The 19,287-nt window shown below is 35.7% G+C and overlaps 1 protein-coding gene across 4 annotated transcripts; it reads left to right on the top strand.

Moving 5' to 3' along the window:
* The first annotated feature begins 601 nt into the window (after positions 1-601).
* On the top strand, positions 602-17,031 carry LOC108005452 (uncharacterized). Of its 4 annotated transcripts, XM_036821366.3 has the most exons (6): positions 602-1,608; positions 2,709-2,963; positions 15,203-15,412; positions 15,494-15,576; positions 16,549-16,664; positions 16,733-17,031. In XM_036821366.3, exons 1-6 carry the CDS (start codon positions 923-925, stop codon positions 16,979-16,981), a joined length of 1,599 nt encoding a protein of 532 aa, XP_036677261.2. In that variant the 5' UTR covers positions 602-922; the 3' UTR covers positions 16,982-17,031. The 4 variants fall into 4 exon arrangements, with proteins under 4 accessions (XP_036677261.2, XP_016924233.1, XP_036677262.1 ...); XM_017068744.4 differs by lacking the exons at positions 602-1,608; positions 2,709-2,963 and adding an exon at positions 10,509-10,736; XM_036821367.3 differs by lacking the exons at positions 602-1,608; positions 2,709-2,963 and adding an exon at positions 10,934-10,951.
* Positions 17,032-19,287: the final 2,256 nt, after the last annotated feature.

Raw genomic sequence — 19,287 nt, forward strand, 5'->3', positions numbered from 1 at the left:
CAACGGTTTAGAGAATGCCTAGATAGTAGACTTAAAAAATTAACTGAATTGCTATATTATATTGCTGATTAAATAAAAGAGTATTACATAACATTACTATAAGAGGTTTAAGGAGTTTTATGATAGCATTAATAATTCCTGGTTTTTATGTGGTACTGTTTATTCTTTTTTTAGATTTTTAGATTCTTATATTATGTGTCTGAATGCATTATTTTAGGGTGTAAACTTCTATGCGATACTTGCATTTATCTATCTTATATATATTTTAGTGTTAATGTTAATAAGGTATATAATTTATCCTGATTTTATAGTTGTATTTTTTCCCTTAACAATTTTTAACTTTTAAGACTTCTCTAAAAAATGTACATTCGATGGTTTGATTTGTGCGCCTCTTCAACTATCGCGTGCTGACTGCGTTATCGACATCGCTATCGGCCAGTCGCGCTATCGGCCGGGTGTCATCGCCAGCGCCGTTCGAACAAAACGGAACAGAACAGAACAGAAATTGGAAGCGCTGCCAAATATACACACACGATTGTTCCTTGTTCCGATTATATCGCTTATATCGCTGCCGAGCCGAGAACGAGAACCAAAACCGATCCGATTCGCAAAAAGAAGAGCAACAGAGCGCGCGCCAACGGATTTATTAAATGCACTTCTGCATATTTATTTATAAACGCGTGTTTTGGTTCGTGTGAGCGCGGGGTGCGGGGAAATAAAGTGCAGGTCACCGACGCGTCGTCGCCGCCTCTGCCGCTGCCGCTGCCGCAGTCGACGTCGCTGTTAATGTGTTAAAAAAAATATATCAATTTGAGTGTTTGTGTTGTTTTTTTTTTGTTGGTTTTTTGCACACTCAAATTCAACAGATTTAATTAAGTGTGTGCCTGAGTGTGTGTGTGTGTGTGGGTGCACCTATATACCTATGCTGGCCCTGGCCCCGCCCACCACGCCGCCGCCGCCCCCTCGAAATGCCCCGTTAGCCGCGAAATCGAAATCGAATCGTTTTTCTGCAACCGCAATGCTGTCAAATGGCTCTGCCGGCATCGCTGCCGCAGTGGACGTCTCTGCCGGCGTCGCTGGCGACTGCGATGAGCGAACGCTTTTGTTAAGCGAGGAAATTGTTGTTGCGGCGCAGTCAACGTCGCCGCCTCTGCCGCTGTCGCTGCCACCTTCGTCCTCGGTCGGCGTCGCTGCCGCTGCGCCGCCAACGTCGCTGCCTTTGGTGCACACAACAGCAACAACAACAACAGCAGCAGCAACTGCAACGCAACAACACAACAACAACAATGTGAACAACAACAATAATGCCTTGCTTGTGGTCAGTGCTAAAAACATGGCTAATAATAAAAGTAACAAAAATAACAGCAAGAGCAAAAACAACGAGGCCAGCAGCGGCAGCAGCAACAACAACAATGCAGCGGAAGCAACAGCCGCAACAACAACAACAGCAACAACAATCGCATCTGGGGATATAGAGCCTGCAACAACAACAACAACGACAGCTGATGAAGACGATATGTCCAGCGATCTGAGCGATAAATTCCCACGCCCCCAAAAGAAACCCGGCAAACTGAGCAAATTGGGCGCCAAAAGCGTCGGCCTCAAACGGTAGCTATATCTTTCCTATATTCTAATCTAATAAACTATCTTATAAAACTGATATTATGATATGGAAATCAATAATTCTTTACTTAAAGTAGCCAAAACACGAAAGACCATTTTGTTAGAACCATTTCTTAATTCCCAATATCTAACTAACTATATCATAAAACTGATATTATGATATGTAAATTCATAATTATTATCTTTCCTTTCTCTTTAACTATATTGTAAAACTGATATTATGATATTCAAATCCATAATTCTATACTTAAAGTAGCCAAAACACGAAAGCCCATTGCTTAAAACAATTTTTTAAGATCCAATTGAAAGATAATACTGGATTTCAAGTAGTATGGGAAATTCATCATACAGTTTTTTATCTACTAACCTTTATATACCTAAAATATTCTTTTGTTAATTTATTCTATTTATTTTATTCTATAATTTTTCTAAAATAAAGCCTATATTTCCAATATCCAAAATGTTGTTCACAAAAATAGTCTTAAAATGAAACCTCTTAGATAAGTGGTCCCAATATATTAATATAAAAAAAAACTTAAAAAGTTTTAAAAAAAAATTCAGCAGTCTTAAAAAAAATGTACCATTCCTTTATATCTTATCTTCTAAAATGTCTTTATAAATATGGAGCAAGCTATTCTAGTCAAAACTATAATATCTTTTCCAAAAGTATATGAATAAAAGTTAGGAGTTCTTGTTTATCATTTTAATAGTATTTTTTATAGGGTCTTCGTTACGCAGAGATTTAAAACTAGTACAGTTTTATAAATCTACTAAAATAAAATAAAATTGAGATAATTTTGGAATATTTCGAAGATTGTTAAATATGTATCAGTATTGATTCCGAAACTAAATATCAACAATTTTGTGTGTTGAAGAAGCAATCTTCATGACTAAAAATTTAAAAAAAAAATCTTTAGGTAGTGTTATATTTTCAATTGTATTTTTCATTAGATATATTATATTATATTATTTAAAATATTTGTAAACATTTTTTTTTTAAGATTTTCATAATTGTACGTTTGTTTTAAGTTAGGGAATGCAACCTGTAATGCACCTATTTGACCTTCTATCTTCTCATTTTGCAGCGTCTCTTTTGGTTCCTCCAAGGGTTCGATGGTGGAGACGCTCGTCTTCGAGACGCCGACGCCGCTGTCGGAGCACATGGAGTCCACCTTTGGGTTCGATGCCGCAGCAGATTCTGCCGCCGATACCGCCGCTGCCGCCGCTGGTCAGCCGCAGCTGGCGTCGACGCTGCCGTCGCATCTGCCGCTAGCCGGCGGCTACAGTGGAGACTATGCCAAGGGGAACATGGATGACAGCGGCATTGAGGTGCAGGAGGAGTAAGTAGTCAACTTGAAATACTATAACTAAGTTTAAAGAAAGCTATTTGGATAGTTCTTACGAAATATACATAGAGACATCTTTAAAATAATGTTACAAGCTGTTTCCTTATAAAATGTACAATATATGATATATATATTAAAACTAACCAAATAGTTAAACAATACTATACGATATATTAAGAACTTGATTTACTAAACTTTTATTTATTAAAGATGATAAAAAGCTTACAAAACTAAGACTAACATAGGAGTTGTCGTGTTAGTTACTACCTTTTAAAACCTACCTTCATAAAGCAAATTGTATTCTTCACACGTTTAAAATTCTCAGCTAATTTGCACTCACTAAAAAGTAAAACAATAGTATAATCATATAAGGAAGTGGTTCTATAAAATATTGACTTCATTTGAATAACTGATGATGAAAATTCTTAGAAAACAGTACCGAGTTTTATGAAGAGTAAACTAGGCCAATAAAATGACTCACTCTTTCTCTAACGTGAAAGATGTGTACATATCTCTAAAGTACACTGATAAATTAAATCCAAAGTAATCTCCAGGGTTCAGATAGAAGTAAATACACTTATATTTTATGATGACTTACTGTGGATTATAAGGTCTGCTCTTTGAATCTCATGATTCTAGTATATAGAATACAAAATGTTATTATTTTCTTCATAGGTTCCTATAAAAAATTTCCAAAACTTTTTGGCAGTGCAGCAATGTGCTTGAAGGGCTTTTGTGATTGTGCGATTGTGTTTGCTCGGAATAGGGCCTACTTTTACCTCATTAAAACATCCGTCTAATGACTTTTTGGCAGCTTTCACTTTTGTTTCGCTTTTGTGATTCGTAGTTAGCCAGTCTTTTTGGGCCAATCCATAACTGATCTCTTTTTCTAAGCCTTTAGGCAAAAACTCAGCTGGGTTTTCCACATTTCCATCAACCCAAATAGCAAGCGATGAACTTTGTGCTGCTCATCACCCAACCCTAAAACTAAAGCCCCGTATATCCCCTCTACTTTTTTGTACCCACAACCTCCCCCAAAGGCAGGAAGCTTGAGACACACAAATTTTTGAATCGATAATTACCGCTCACCGTCAGCAGTTTGGTTTAAAAACTTTGCTAGCTTAAGCCCACACGTACAGTGGTAATTCAGACGATGGACTTGAGTTTTATTGCAAATCGTGGGCCGTGCACACCTTGAGTTAAATCGTATAGAAGGAAATAATGCCAAATAATAGCGGAAACAATTAAAAAGACATTGCAACTATGTATGTTTCTTGTTGCGTGAGAAGCAGCTTTAATGTTTCTTGGTTCTTTTCAAGCTTTTAAAATTTTTAATGCTATCTTCGTTGGAATAATTTAAAACAATCAAAGAGAATTACGATCAATCTAAGAGAATGGGATAAGCTCAAATGGTTTAACAAGTTAATGATTTAAAGTCTTGAAACAAAGATATTTTCATCCTTAAATGAATACAGTATTGCATAGATTAAAAATATAACAAAACTTAACTTCACTTTTAATAAAAGTTTGTTGAACAGTTTTTCTTTTGGGAAACTTCTTATAATATACTTTTCCTATCAAATATGGTTCTTTAAAACATAGGTTTTTTATGAAAGATTTTTTAAGTTTTAATTTAATATCTAAATATTTGTTTAAATATATATTTGGGCGCCTATACCAAAAAGCAAGCTTAAAAACTGCTAAATAATGTGTTTAAAATGATTTAATAAATTTGAGTCACAAGTAGGAAAACAATTTCCTTTGCCAATTAGAATCCCGCCAAAAAGGATTCCAATTGGCGAGCTGCCACTGTATATTTGTTTGCCCTTTCTCTCCCTTTCTCTTCTTTATTCAAACCCCCTCCCTCCCTCTCACCGTGTTATCAGTTCAATTGGAAGATGGGTTTGTTTGTTTGGGTTTTCCTCCGTCTGCTTTTTCACCACCGAGGGAACTCCAATTGGAGTTTTTAATGCGCCGGCGCTGCAGTCGTTCTAACTGGAATACCGTTAAACGTCGTCACCGCTTTTATTACATAATGACCATGTGCGTGCCTGTGTGTGTGTGCATTTTAAAGCAATACATATATAAGTGGGTCAACTTCATTCGGTGGTTGTTGACCCACATCTTTTTCGGCTGCATTTTGTGTATCTGTATCTGAACGCGTTTCAAATGGATGTGCCGCACCCACAAAATTCGAATTGAGCGCTTTAACTTTGTTCTAGTTGGAGTCTCGACGATAACACAGAGCTTGACAATCGATTGTTGTCTTAGAGGTGCAACCGGTGCGATAATCTGCGCCCAAATCAATAGAACTTATCGTTAAACTGTGATTTATCGATCAGTTTATATCTTAATTTGTTTTCTTATCAGGATGTTATTAGGAGGATCATAATAAATATACTTTAGTTAACATATACATATTCCTAAAAATACATTTGTATATATTTATTTTAAAAGTTTCTAGGCTTAAAACCTACTTTTAAATGTATACTAAGTTCATTTAATTAAGTTTAAAGGTATAAAGAGAAACCACCTGATTTTAGAAATAGTTCTTTACAACTCTTTGAAGCTTAAATGTTATTTGGTATTATCATTTCTCAGCATTTGAAAATAGCAACAGCTGACTAGTCATATTTAGAAGGTTCTTTTTTTTGTGATTGCTGTCAAACGGGCATCAAATCAAATTTGCTGACAATTTGTTTTACGTTGCTTCTTGCCTTTCGTCTAGGTGGCATATTCCATTTTCGGAGAGATTAGACTTAACACATGTTGTGACCTTTTTGTTCGCCAGTCTCTCCACATGCGTGTTTCTTTTTTATTGTATGTGGGGAGCATTAATTTGCCGGTGGAGCGTGATGTCATCAGCTTTGAGCTCGCCACTTGCTGTAGAACTTTCTTTCTTTACAGTTAGTCAGAGTCACAATGGAAAGAACGAACAAGGGAAAAAAAACTCAGAGAAAAGAAAAACCGGTAATTCTTCTAATCGATTATCCAGTTACACGGGGAAAATACATCTTCAAGTGTTGTCATCTATTCTGCAGATTTTTTTCAATACTATTATGAAATGATCTGTTAATTTTACTGTCAGCTGTGTCAAAGAAAAGATCAGTAGCTTATGGCCAGTGTGACCATTCTACACGAATTAGTTCTTGTAGAAATGGTAAGTTACTGAAAATAAGCATTATTAAGAAGACAACAAATATGTAAAGATTTTAAATAGACTCGATTAAATAAGACTATGTAAAAATATTTATACAGCTGCGTTTTTAACCAGGCACAGTGTGACCGTTCAATGTTGAGAAAATAGGGTACCCAATTCGAATGCCAAACGCAATTTGTTTTAACTTTTTCTCTCTGTAGAACCAACGAAAGGAGGCTGATTGAACATCTGACCTCGACATGATTCCGTTTTTTTTCTAATATTTTTTTTTGTGGACTTCAGAAATTCGATCGGCCGGTGGGCCTTGCTTATATCTATGGCTATTGTGAAAGTACATCTCGAACTGTCCGCCTGTCACTCAGTCAATTGATTTTCCGGTACCCACGGCACACTTGACATGCATACAGCGTGCTCATCATCATCATCGTCTCAGTCCCAGTCGCAGTCGCAGTCATAATCATAATCATAATCATAGGCGCGTAGTCATAATTATTACCATAGTCCGGCGGGACAGACCCATTGTCACATTGTTGTAATGCCAGCAAACGGTAATTGTGCCGCTGGCCAGCAGTGCGTGTGTAATTGTTGTTGCCGCTTCTCTGCAGCGGAACAGTGGAAATTATTATTAACTTTTAGGCTAAACAAAAAATAAGCTAGAACAAAAGAGATATTCCGGTTATGAGGCCATAAGGTATGCATTGAATACACATGCCCAGACAAAGATTAATGAATAATATATGTATGCAGCAGTTTCGTTTTGTTCGATTTATTGAATAAAAACTGTCAGCATTTGTCATAACGCTCAATTTCCAAAGCAGAGTGACACAACTCAAAAAATGGCATTTCGAGATAATTGGATTACTAATTTTCAAGCGTTATATGTACATATATCTTCCAGCAAAGCGATCAAATTTTAACAGTTCTCAAGTTGGGAGAATTAAAGATAGGATGATAAAATTTATACACAACACAGAAAATTTATGCATCATTAACGCAAAAATAGTGTTTTTCGACTTATGTATGTCAGTCTTCCAATAAATATTTATGTTTTGGTATAGGCAATACGTAGAAATTGCTATAGATTTGAAAACCTTTGAGAACCGAGAAGATCAAAGGAATTTATGTTTCACTTCATTAAATAGCATGTTATATTTCTATAATTCTTTTTTTTTTCTATGTTTTCCCAAACCTTCTAACAGTACATTTTTCAAACAATCTTGAAAAATTGTTATATTTTCCAATTACTTTTGTTCTTATATTAAAAATAATTGTTATACAATCTTAATGTTGACTTACTTTTAATTTAATTTTGGTGCAAAAAACAAAATATTTGTATGATAAATGTCTTTATATAAGTACTTAAGTATTTCAATTTGAATACTGTCAATTTCATTGGGAACTATGCCAATTGTGTATTAGTTGTTTAAAATTGTAACGGAAATGGGGGGAAAAATTTGTGTTTCTAAGCTTGAGCATTCCAAGAGATCTTCAAATGTTCGTGTATAATAGATTTATAATAACTCGTAAATACTATAAAACTCTTGAAAAATTCATATTGGCGTTCGCAATTTCTATATTTTTCGCTACCAACGTCATCATCCATCTTCTAAGCGAATCGTTATCAATTAGTGGACTTATCACTGCCCGGCAATACCAAATTATTTCGAATCACTGAATGCCCAAAAATATTGTGTGGCAAAACGGAGCGTAAATCAGGAGGCGAATTAATCGGGAGTAGTAAATTCTATATTTAGAACAAGTAATGCTGTCATATTCAAATTGGATCGCCTTTGTATTTCCCACTGTGCATTAGCCCTATTACCTATTTACGTGTGCCCACACGTTGGAGGTTGAAAATATATTACCAACGAGTTATATTGATATAATACTAGTTATTGATTTTGTAAATCATTTAGGAATTAAAGATATTTTACTTTTTAGTTATTGTACTAGTCTAAAACAGACTTTTAATCCTTTTTTTATACTTTTATTATTGAGTAGACTATCAAATGCTTATAAAATAGGATATGCTTTCATTTAAAGTTAATTATAGTTTTAAATATAATTATTTTCAAATCCGAAACAATGTATCTATTGAAAAACGTAATCTAAAGTATCTTGATGCTTAATAACAAACCGTGAGATATTTCTGCGGCTCACCATACACTTCGAAAAATCTGATCATAAAATATTCCTGCTGACCCATGAGTTTCCATTCTTATTAAATTTTATAAATATGTGTATAGGGACATGAAAAATCTTAACGATTGATCACATCATAAAAATTTTTTAATGGTTTAAAAATGTGAGGTATTTAGATTTCTTTTGAATTTTTGCACCAGAACTGTTGAATGTGTGGATATATGTATGTATTTTTTTATAGTGTGTTATTTGGCTGACCACAGGTGTGAATGTGTTTGTGGTTTGTGTGCCGTAGTTTTTCTTGGTTTTGTTCTGTTCTTATTTTTTTCTCTTTTTTTTGGGCAACAATAGATGGGGACCCCGATTTCCAGCATCTCTGTGTTGCTGTGGCAACCCTGTTTTAATCAACCCCCCCTTTTGTGCCGTTCCTTAGCCTCCCCTCCCTTTCCATCGCTATTTCCAGCAGCTTCCCCGTTTCTACCTTTATGTGTGTGTGGTTACGTGTTTATGTTTTTCCGTGTTTCCCTTGCGCTCTCTTCTTGCTTTTTTTGTTATTATTTTATTTTCGGTCCGTTGCTTGTGTATAACAAGTGAGAGAGAGAGAGAGAGCAGGAGAGCGAGCTTACGCTCTTTTATTACTTTGGTGAGTGCGCAAAAAAGTGATGTCATGTTTGTTGGCTTTGGCAAAGTTGCCAGATGTGGCGCATTTGGGTTTACGTTTTGTTTGTTTTCCCGTTTTTGCCATTACAATTGCGCGGCGTTCTCGCTTCTGCTTATTGCGCATTTTATCTGCGCTGTTGTTACAACAAAAGATGCCAGCAGATTCGTAAATCACGAAATCACACTCTGCAACAAAGACACTCTTCAAATCTTAGTTATTTTGAAATTAAACTATAAAATAAAAAAATTCAAATGAATTTTCAGTATTGAACTAAAAAAAGTACAAAATATTTGGCAATAACTGGGAATTTTTCTGACAAATTCAGAACTTTATTTATTTGAACATTGCCGAAAATTTATAAAGAAGATTTTTTGATTATCTAGGAATTGTTTTACAAAAGTTTGTTGATTGGTATTTATTAAACTTACAATATTGAGCTTTTCTTGTTCCTGGACTTGTTTATTTATTTAAAAAAGTCTTAGTACCACAAACTTAAAAGAAGTAATAATATTATTGCCTTGTTGGCCAGTGTTATTTCAGGTTTGCAGCAGCTGCCAAAAATCGCCATACAGAAAACAGCATAAATTGCCGGCTCTGTTGTTTGTTTTCATTTGTTTGTCCGAAATGTGAAAATTTTCTAGCCAGGAAATGCGCGAAATGAAAAATTTGGAAATGTTTTTGTTTCGCTCAAAATAGATCGCAATAAAACCATGACAAAAGATAGACGTGTATGTCTGGAGCCCATTAAAAAGCTCATTAAAGAGAATGTTAATTGTTCTTTGTGTCTTCTGTTGTAAAGTGAAACACTTGCGGCGTATTTCAGATATCTCAAGAGATTTATTTCGAATTCTGTCAAGTAGGGTCGGGTTATATTGGAGTTTTACTTCTAGTGCTCACAAAATGTTGTCTACTTTTCTGCCTTAAGAACTTAACACTAAATTATTAACCGCAGCCAGTTCCTGGTAAATAGTCATTAAGTTAAACATTTTTGTTAGGCTTAGTTTGTATAATATTTAAGGAAATAAAAAATTCAGAATAAGGGTATGGGTCAAAGCATAAGAAAAAAATAATATTGAAGATGAAAATTCTTTTAGTGATTTAAAGGATGTCAATTTGGGCATGGTCAAGATAATTATTTCCTTGATAATTTGTATAGTTCCACAAGGCTTGTAATTTTGATCAAGAACATTTATTTTTTTAGTATACTTTAAAATTGAATGAAATTTTAATTTAATCTACTGTACAACAAATTAGTAAAGAATTTGTAAATGCTTTATTGGATACATTTTTGTCACTCTTTCTAATCAAGTATTAATTTAATGTAAAGTACAATTAATCAAGAAATAAGTTAAAAATAAAAGTAGTCATAAGTTAACAACTTAACATTCAAAAAGCGCGCCACCGGCTCGCTCAGTTAGGTGGCAACTCTGGCAAAAGTTTGCGAGAGGAGAGAGCGCGCTCGCCGTCCCTCTCTTTCTCGCTCCTGCAAACATTCGTGCGTGTGAACGCCTGCGTGTCTGTGTGTGTGTGTTTTGTATCTTTTACTTTTCAGCAGCGTGAAACTCAAACAGTCAGTTTCAGTTCAGTTTTTCAGTTTAGGCAGCAACAACGCAAAAGTTCGAAGAGCCTCCAAACATCAAAAAAGAGCGCCCATCTCACACAAAAAAAGCACAAAACCGAAACGAAAGAAAATTACGCGCTCATCAATCGTTGCTGCTGCTTCTTCCCGCTCTTCGTGTGTTTTTTTTTCGCCAAAAGGATCCAAAGAGAGCAAGTGCAAAAAAAGCGCGTAGAATTTCCAAAAGTGCGTTTAAAACACCAAATTCAAGAAAAGTATTAAGTTTTAATAACCAAGAAAAGTGCAAAAAGGCCTACAAAAAAAGAGAGGGAAAAACTACAGTTAACTTGCGTGAGCAAAAGAGAGAGGGCGAGCAAAGAGAGTCAAAAAAGCAAGTGCAAGTGGTTGAAAAACAAAAAAGCACTTGAATTAAATAGGAAAATGGCAAAAACAATGTGAAAGTAATTCCTGCTATTTGGTTCACACACACTTAAGTAGTTAAACATTAGTAGTACACTTGTAATTGTTGTTGTTGTTGCGCGCAGTGAGTTCATCGCAAAAAATAATACACACACATACGGAAAGAGAGTGAGAGAGAGACGGGGCGAGATGGTGAGAGAGGGGGCGTGAGAGAACGACAACGCCCCCTCTCCCTCACACTTCTGCACTGGAGAAAAATTAGGGAATATATGTTAAATTCAAAAGCTTGTAAAGGCTTAGGCTGTTTTTATAATCTATGAAAAACTAAATTTTTATAAAATATTATTAGAATTTATTTTAGCGTGTACCATTTTATTTTTCAAAACAAAATTTTAAATGGAAATTCGTTCATAGACAGGATATAAAATAGCTAATCTTTTTCATATAAAATCTATACATATCAAATTAAAATGCAAGTATTTATTAAAATATTTAAACTTGATCACTGAGTCATATCAACTATTTTCTGCCTGTGTAGACCGCTAAACGCAATTAAAATAAATTTGCGCCAGTGTGTGTGCGTGTTAAAATAGGACCTTGTTTGTACATAAATTAGCCTTAGTCGCTGTTATTTATACTATATATACCGTATGCATTATACAATATATGCACACATCGGTTGCGCCAGTGTATATATTTTGAAATTATAATAAAAACAAATCAAAACCAACGCCGCACTGCAGTTGCCCTCTCTTCCTGTCTCTCTCCCTCTCCTCTCTGTCTCTCTGTTTTCGCTTTTCAAGTGCAAAAATGAATTTTCCGCTATTTGTTTCCCCTGTGTGTTTGTGTGAGTGTTTTATTTTTTGTTTTTGTGTTTGCGGGTGGGGTCGCATAATTTGTTAAATTAATTTTCACTCTCCCTCTCGCACTTTACCCCCTCCCCCGTTCATACTTCTGGGATTTCTTCTTCTTACTCGCCCGTGACGTAGTCCATCGCGTGTGTGCCCCAAAATACAAAAGCAAGAAAACCAAAACTAATTGAAAAGCTGCTGCGCTGCCGGCGTCGCAGTCGCCGCCCAGTGTTGCCAACCAATCATTGCAAAAAACCAAAAAACAAGCTAAAATTAGCCTTTAAATAAGCTAAAACATAGCCAAAAGTCATGACAACATAAACATATGGTTCAAGTGCTTTTTTGTTTTTCTCATGTGCTGACCTTCCTTAATTTTGAAAAGTTCCATATGTTCAAAAAACGTCTTGTACTGATAAGAAATTCCTTGCAAGATTTGATAGTTACACAGAAAGAAAATCTTCTTCAAAATATAATGATTATCTTAAAGATTTACTAGTAGCTTTGAAGCCAGATAGTGACAGCCTAATCAAGACAAAATAACACAATCTTAAATATGTACATACTTCAAATTGTTATTATTAACAAAGTTAACAATGACTTGACAATTTTTCAACCAATAAATTAGCTAAAAATAGCTTAGACTTAAATGTACATTTAAAAAACTCTAGTAGTGGACTCAAAGTTACAATGTTTTTGTGTTCTTTCAAAAGATTGGTAAATATTAGTAAAAGTCTCAATCAGTAAAAAAAAAATTCCAAATTATTTTGGGCATCGAAAATAATGATTCTTTTTTATATTGTTGATTAACCATGGTAGGCTAAAAAGCATCTTTAAGGGGTAGGGTCGCTCATTTCTTATCACATAGAAAGGCTTAAAGAGTAGTTTAAGGAAGATTAGTTTGCCGAAATGCATTATATTATTAACTAAGCAAGCACCTGATCAAAATCACCTGTTAAACGAATCCCTTTTAGTAGCCAAAAAATAGCTAGCCCCACAGCACTATTAAGATCGTTGGTGGCAAACGTAATTAATGCGATCATCTTCGAGTTCGCTTTTCCCCAGCTGATGCTGCTTCTTCTGCTTCTGTTTCCCATTTACAGCTCATGTTCCTCCTCCCCTTTCGCCTCTTCCATTATCCACTCACTCCACCTCCTACTTCGTGGTAATGGCAACAAGTTTTTCCCATATTTTTCAGATCTTTAATTTGCTCGGGCACTTGAGGTTGCGTTTATGAGTTAGTGGTAAATCTTTAAAGTTTTTCAACTTCTACTTAACAACCTTTTTGTACCGGGAAAAAAACAGCGTTTAATAATGCTCCTGAGCCAAAACGAGCTGGAAACGCTTTTTTTTTTATTTGCCTATAACTTGTTTTCTCGAGCTTGTAACACTCGTGTTTTGTTGATGGTCTTGTTCTTGTTCCAGTTGCTACAGGCCACGCTCGATATGGGGTACTTCTCAAAGCAAGGGCGTTGACTGTATGGATTTTATAGATATAGACATAAAAAGCCACATGCTACCCACTATAATTAATAACCCAGTTTTAAATTTGCATAATGTTTATTAATGGTAGTTTTACAGACCTATGGCACTGTAGTATTCTTCCACCCACGAACTATTCCCCTACAAAAAATGATCCTATAGTTTTTTATAAAATTATGCAACATCTAATGTTGTTTTAGTAACTTCACTTACTACTTTTGCATTTTATAATAATAATATTAAACTGTTTAATGAAAAAACCATATACCATCCTTAGTATCCCTTTTATAAGTGCGAATAATAATAATAATTTTATATTTTATAATAACAAGTTACTTCTAATGTCCACATACCATCATCAGTATTACTTTTATAAGTCCGAATATTAATAATGTTTTTATATTTTATAATAATAAGGTACTTCTAACGTTAGTTCAATCTTCAGGGCGTGCACTGTTCCATTTTTTCCATATCAATTTCGGCACATGACGTAATCTTCACATGTTCAACAGCAACAACTACAAAAAACCCAATAATAACAACAACAAGCCCACTGAGTTATGAAGTGTATTTGAAATGTAAACAGATAAAAAGTTGTGTGGGGGAGGAGGAGGGGTTCTTTATATAGTGAACGGGTTGTCTGATTCGATTGTAGGCTGTTTATTTTTTGCTACTTCTTCTGGTTCTCTTTTTCGACAGGTTTCTTTAATGGTTTTCCCACTGGGGTTTAAAGTTCTGGGACAATAAAAAAGAAGCTGGAAAGATGTAGGAAGTGAATGTCCCATGGGCCATTGGATGCCGGCGATAGCGATTGAGATCTTACAAGTTAAATCTCCCATTCCCATATCATACTGCCAGATCCCATTCCCTGATACAGTGCGTTTCGGCTCAGTAAATCTCAGGCTTTTCGCGCAACCAACCAGCCATAAATGAAGTCATCGACATAAACCAGTTATAAAGATAAAAAAAAGTTACCCTTCTAACAAATTGCGCTATAAAACTAAATTAATTTCTAACCTGATTTATCAAACTCCAGGTTTTTTATGGGAAAAATAGATCATTGTTAAAATCTAATAAAATGGTATAGGTTTATATTATAATAATATGATATGATATTTTATGATCCAAACATTAAAAAAAGGTTTCGGAATCGTAAAGTTTTAGCAGAAAACCAAAAAAATTTGTTTATTTCTGAATTAAATAAGTTTTGAAAAAGTCTTATAACTAGAAACTAGTCTTTAAATAACGCATTGTATTTCGGGAACACAAAAATGTTCCAAATAAGTTTCAAAAATGTTTTCCGAAAGGGAAACTAATCCCAAAATAACGCCATAAATCCCCCAGTGCCCCAAAAATCCAAAAACGGGAACACTTCCCCTCTATCGATTTAATATATTTGATCCAGTGACCTGTGAAATTTGTGTTAGTGCCACAAGTCAGAATTCGTTTTAGTTTTTAGTTTAGTTTCTAGTTGCTAACAATATGGAACACTACAACACACCTATGGATTATTTTATAGAGGGCGAAGTGCCGGACAATACGTGGATATGGGGAATGTTCACGAGTGCCATTTCGGATGACGAAAAGTGCAGGATTCTTGAGTAAAGTAGTCTCTCCGTTTCAAATCCATTTAATTATTGTTGAACTTGGCCAATAGCAGTCTGTCCAAAATCGAGAAAATTGTACAGCGCTGGCACTTTCAATCAATTGAATCAGTTATTTAGCTGAAAGCCAATTGGCAAATGACTTAATTTAATTGACATTGAGGTGGCTCCTCCGTAGATGACGCACTTGCTTAGCTATTTTAAGGTCACATGCGCCGATGCGTGATTTTAGTGCTCGTATTTCTCTTCGACCCACCACCACCCCCTCGATAAAATACACTACAAACTGCATATATATAGATGTATAATATATATATATATCTAATTCGATTTGTGTGTTTGCTCTACTCATTTCCAGATCGGAGCGTTCGATAGTGCGCGTTTCCATTTACCAAAGCAGCCAGCCGCAGCAGATCTGTCCACCGGCGGACTACCTGCTGGACGCCCTAGACGGAGGCTATAACTACAACAGCAACCTCCTCGACTACTCCACGATGGCCACGACGGCGGCGGGGCTACAGCAGCAGCAGGTGATCGGCCTGGGAGCGGCCTACGATCGACAGCAGAGGTGTGTAGCCCCCACTAAATGCATATATCCATCCATATGGCAACAATCTAATGACCTACCCATGGTGTTCCCCCATTGCAGCACCGATTCCGGCTGGGACAATCCCTTTCGTCCAGGCGGCGATCTCTCCAGAGAGGCTGATGAAATTGTCAACATGATCAGAGGTGAGTTCAATACATCTCTCTTAGGGGAAAAATATAGTATACTTTTCACTTTGAATAATTAGAACTGGGGTTCTTAAAGATCATTATGATATGATATGTGAAGTATGATATGATGGCACACGTATTTTAGGACGGACCCTATTTGTAATGCCTATTTGAAACCTTAATGCATAGGTGGAAAAAAATTTTTTTTTAATTTTTTTAAGTTGTTTTTTTGACCATTACCATTAATTGCGAAAAGGTAAAGCAATCGTTACCCTTTATTACAATTAGAATAGTTTAACATTACTCTTTTAAGTCTCCTTTCCACTTTTTTTACAAGAGCATAGAATAGAAAAAAGAGGTACGGGGATTGAACACGGTCTTTTTTATACGGAAACAGAAAATCTACGGTTTTTTAAAATCTACTGCTTTGAATCTCTTAGTTTAGTCAAATTAGTTAGTTAGTAGTCAAAATGCGGAGCTCTTTTCCCCTTAAAAAGGTCCACCCTGAAGTACGTACATAGGTACATGGCAACCAGTGTGTCTGTTTCTTACTGTGTGTGTGTCGGCAGGGCGTCGGCATAACACACATCGTTCGCAACTGCCCCTCATTTACAGGCTTATTAATAAATTCGGGTAATTAGGAACATCTTTATATTTCATTATACATATTTATGTTTACTGATTTATTTGGAAAGGAAACTGCAATACTCTCAGGACTCGGGGTTTTTAATAGGGTACCTAGATTTTTTTACTACTAGTATTATTATTTTAGTGCTATATATATTCGTATATCTTATTTATTATTTTGAAACTATTAAGAAATGAGACAATTGTTTGGGTTTCCTATATCTTATTGTGTACTTTGGAACTATTAAGAAATGAGACAATTGTTTGTGTATTGAATTCTGTAGGATTTGATATAAAGTTGATAGGGTTGTAACCCCCTATTTATTCCACCCGATTATAACCAACCGAGTGATCTTTCAGGTGGCAAGCCCATCACACCCACAGAAGAGCGGACGATTGGCAACGGGAGCGCCCAGCATGCGGACGACAATTGCAACGGCGGAGCGGCGATTGGCGAGAGTGTCACCAGATCGAACGTGAGTTGGATCGAAATAAATGACCCATATACCTTTAGCTACATATAGCCCTTAAATGTCTCTTGCAGCTCTCGCAGAATCTAGCAACAGCACAAAATGGTACAAATTCCCATGCCTCTGCCTCTGCCGACGCTGGCGCCGGAAAAGCAGCGACGGCGACCGAGCTGAGCGGCGGAACCGGAACCGGAAACGGCAACAACGGGGTCACCTCGCTGGGTCAGGTGTCCAAACAGGTGGTTCCGGGACCGACGTCCGCTAGTCATGTGGTCATCGATGAGAAGAAGAACAAGAAGAAGGGCTGCTGCGTGGTGCAATAATCGCGGAAAAACGACGACGACGACGATGATGACGACGACGGGGGACAAAATGAAAACCGGACAAAAGCAAACAAATGGAGAAGAAAAGGGGGCGGGCATTTTCCGGCTAGCCGTGTTTTTCAATGTATGTTTTATTTTTCTGGGGTAATATGAAGGCGCCGAGCTGTTGATAGTTGTTTTCAGACCGCTTAGAGATAGCTTTGCTTAGCTTTGCAAGACGAAAGCGATCGCCACACACCACACCACACACAAGGATAAAATGGAAAACCCATTTAAGGCCACTAACAAAAGCTCTCTGACCAACAGCAGCCGATCATCAGGATAATCTAGAGGAGAAAAAAAAAACGAGCAGTGGCAGCAGCAGCCACAGTGAGAGCCAAAATTTAAGCAACACCACCCCAGAAAAGGCTGTTGCTCCACAGTCGAGAATATTCAAAATTTAAGTTGTAAATCTAAAGTTCACACTTATATATATTTATACATATATATATATATATCTATATATATATATATTTGTTAGTCTGATGACAAAGCTAACTGCAAATCACCCCTATTATATACATATATACATACTTTTTTTTTCCTTTCCCTGTAATGTGGACTCGACCTACACATGTGTACTATAAAAATTATATGGCATATATGTGAATTTAATTTTTTTTGTAATTGTAAAATTTAGTGCGGCTTTTTTAATGAATGAAAAGGATGTGGGGACGTTAACAAAAAATTAAAAAAGCAAAAAGAAAAAAATTTATAAAAACAAAAAAACATTTTTGCTTGCATGCATAATGGATAGAAAATCGAAAAAAAGAATGCAAAAACAAAAAAATTAACATAAAGAATAATGTATTTATTTTTATTTATATGATGACGACGAAGAAGAAGCAGATGAAAGTAAATTAAATGTTAAACCTTAAAACAAATATACACACACACACACGTACATATACAAAACACAGACACATACGCATATATACTATACGATATATGAGATGATGATGAGATGTATGACGCAATAAAGTAAAACGATGAGATGAACCGGAAACAGTAGATGAAAAACTAATTACAAAAGTCCCAATTTTCTAAGGCTAAATAATGAATAATAGTTATTTTTTATCATCATATACATGAGAGACAGATAATTAAAAACCGGGTGCGCTGACTTTTGGGGCCCACTTTAGCGGCTGATCAAAGGCAGGCGGTGCTGGAAAAAAAGAGGAGGGTGAAAATGGTAGAAAGAGGGCTTAGTTCTTTGAGGTGAAAATGTAGAAAGAAGGGCTTTGAAGAAACCGTTATCCCAAGACAAAAGCTTAGAAATGAGGCCAGAGAAAGTATATAAACAATTAAAAAAAAAAGGGAAGAACCACCGTTTTTCAGCTTAGTTAAGCACAATACAACCCCTCACACATAACCACCAACCAACCAACCAACCCAACCCCACTTTCTCCAACCCCTTTCACTCAGTATTTTTTCTCAGTTGAACACAAATCAAAAGCAGAGAAATGAAAGCAAACAAATATGCAAAAAGAAATTAAGCAGGTAAATCGAGCAAAGCGAGGTACAAGAAAGTTTACACAGAGAGAAAAAAGCAGCAACCAAATAGCTAAAGAAAGTAATGAGAACACCGAAATGGACCGCCACACCCACAAGTAACACACTCTCACACACACACACACACTCTCAACACACAAACACACACCCACACACCTACAGCCTAAGCATCAATGTGCTGCATTTGATAAACGTAATGAAAAAATAAAAATATATATATATATATACACACAGATATATGAAATAGCAATATTGTTTCAACTGAAAATAAGCAAATCAACAAAATGGAAACTCCAGAATCCGCAAAAAAAAACCAATCCTTAAACTAAATCAATGGGAGAAACAGCAGCCAGTACAGCAATAAATCAATATTTAATATTGTAAATTTCCGATTCCAAAAAAGAAAGCAAAACCTATAAAAAAAAACCAACAAAATGTTAAGTTATTGTATAAAAAAAATCCTAAATAAAAAACGAAAGCAAAAATTTAGAAAGATGTATTTTATTTATAGCATAACTTTCAGGGTTGTAAAAATATAGCACACTTCTAGGCTTTTCAAAATATTTTCAATATATGTGATTTGCGTGGGATCCGCAGAACGAAAGAGACAGCTATAGTTATTGATTGATGAATGCTTTTGGTTCATTCGATCGATGGATAATTGATTGCAATTGTTTAAGGCAAACAAATCGCTTAGTGCTTCCGCATCGTCCAAATTTGGTATTCCAATCGATGAGCAACTAAACGAGGAACCG

This window comes from Drosophila suzukii, chromosome X, assembly GCF_043229965.1.
Source record: "Drosophila suzukii chromosome X, CBGP_Dsuzu_IsoJpt1.0, whole genome shotgun sequence".
NCBI lineage: Eukaryota > Metazoa > Arthropoda > Insecta > Diptera > Drosophilidae > Drosophila > Drosophila suzukii.

Excerpts from the sequence above, each read along its gene's own strand:
- LOC108005452 (XM_036821366.3), top strand. The coding sequence starts at position 923 with ATGCTGGCCCTGGCCCCGCCCACCACGCCGCCGCCGCCCCCTCGAAAT. Across the intron at positions 15,577-16,548 it reads AATTGTCAACATGATCAGAG|GTGGCAAGCCCATCACACCC; the intron begins GTGAGTTCAATA and ends GTGATCTTTCAG. Across the intron at positions 16,665-16,732 it reads AGAGTGTCACCAGATCGAAC|CTCTCGCAGAATCTAGCAAC; the intron begins GTGAGTTGGATC and ends TGTCTCTTGCAG.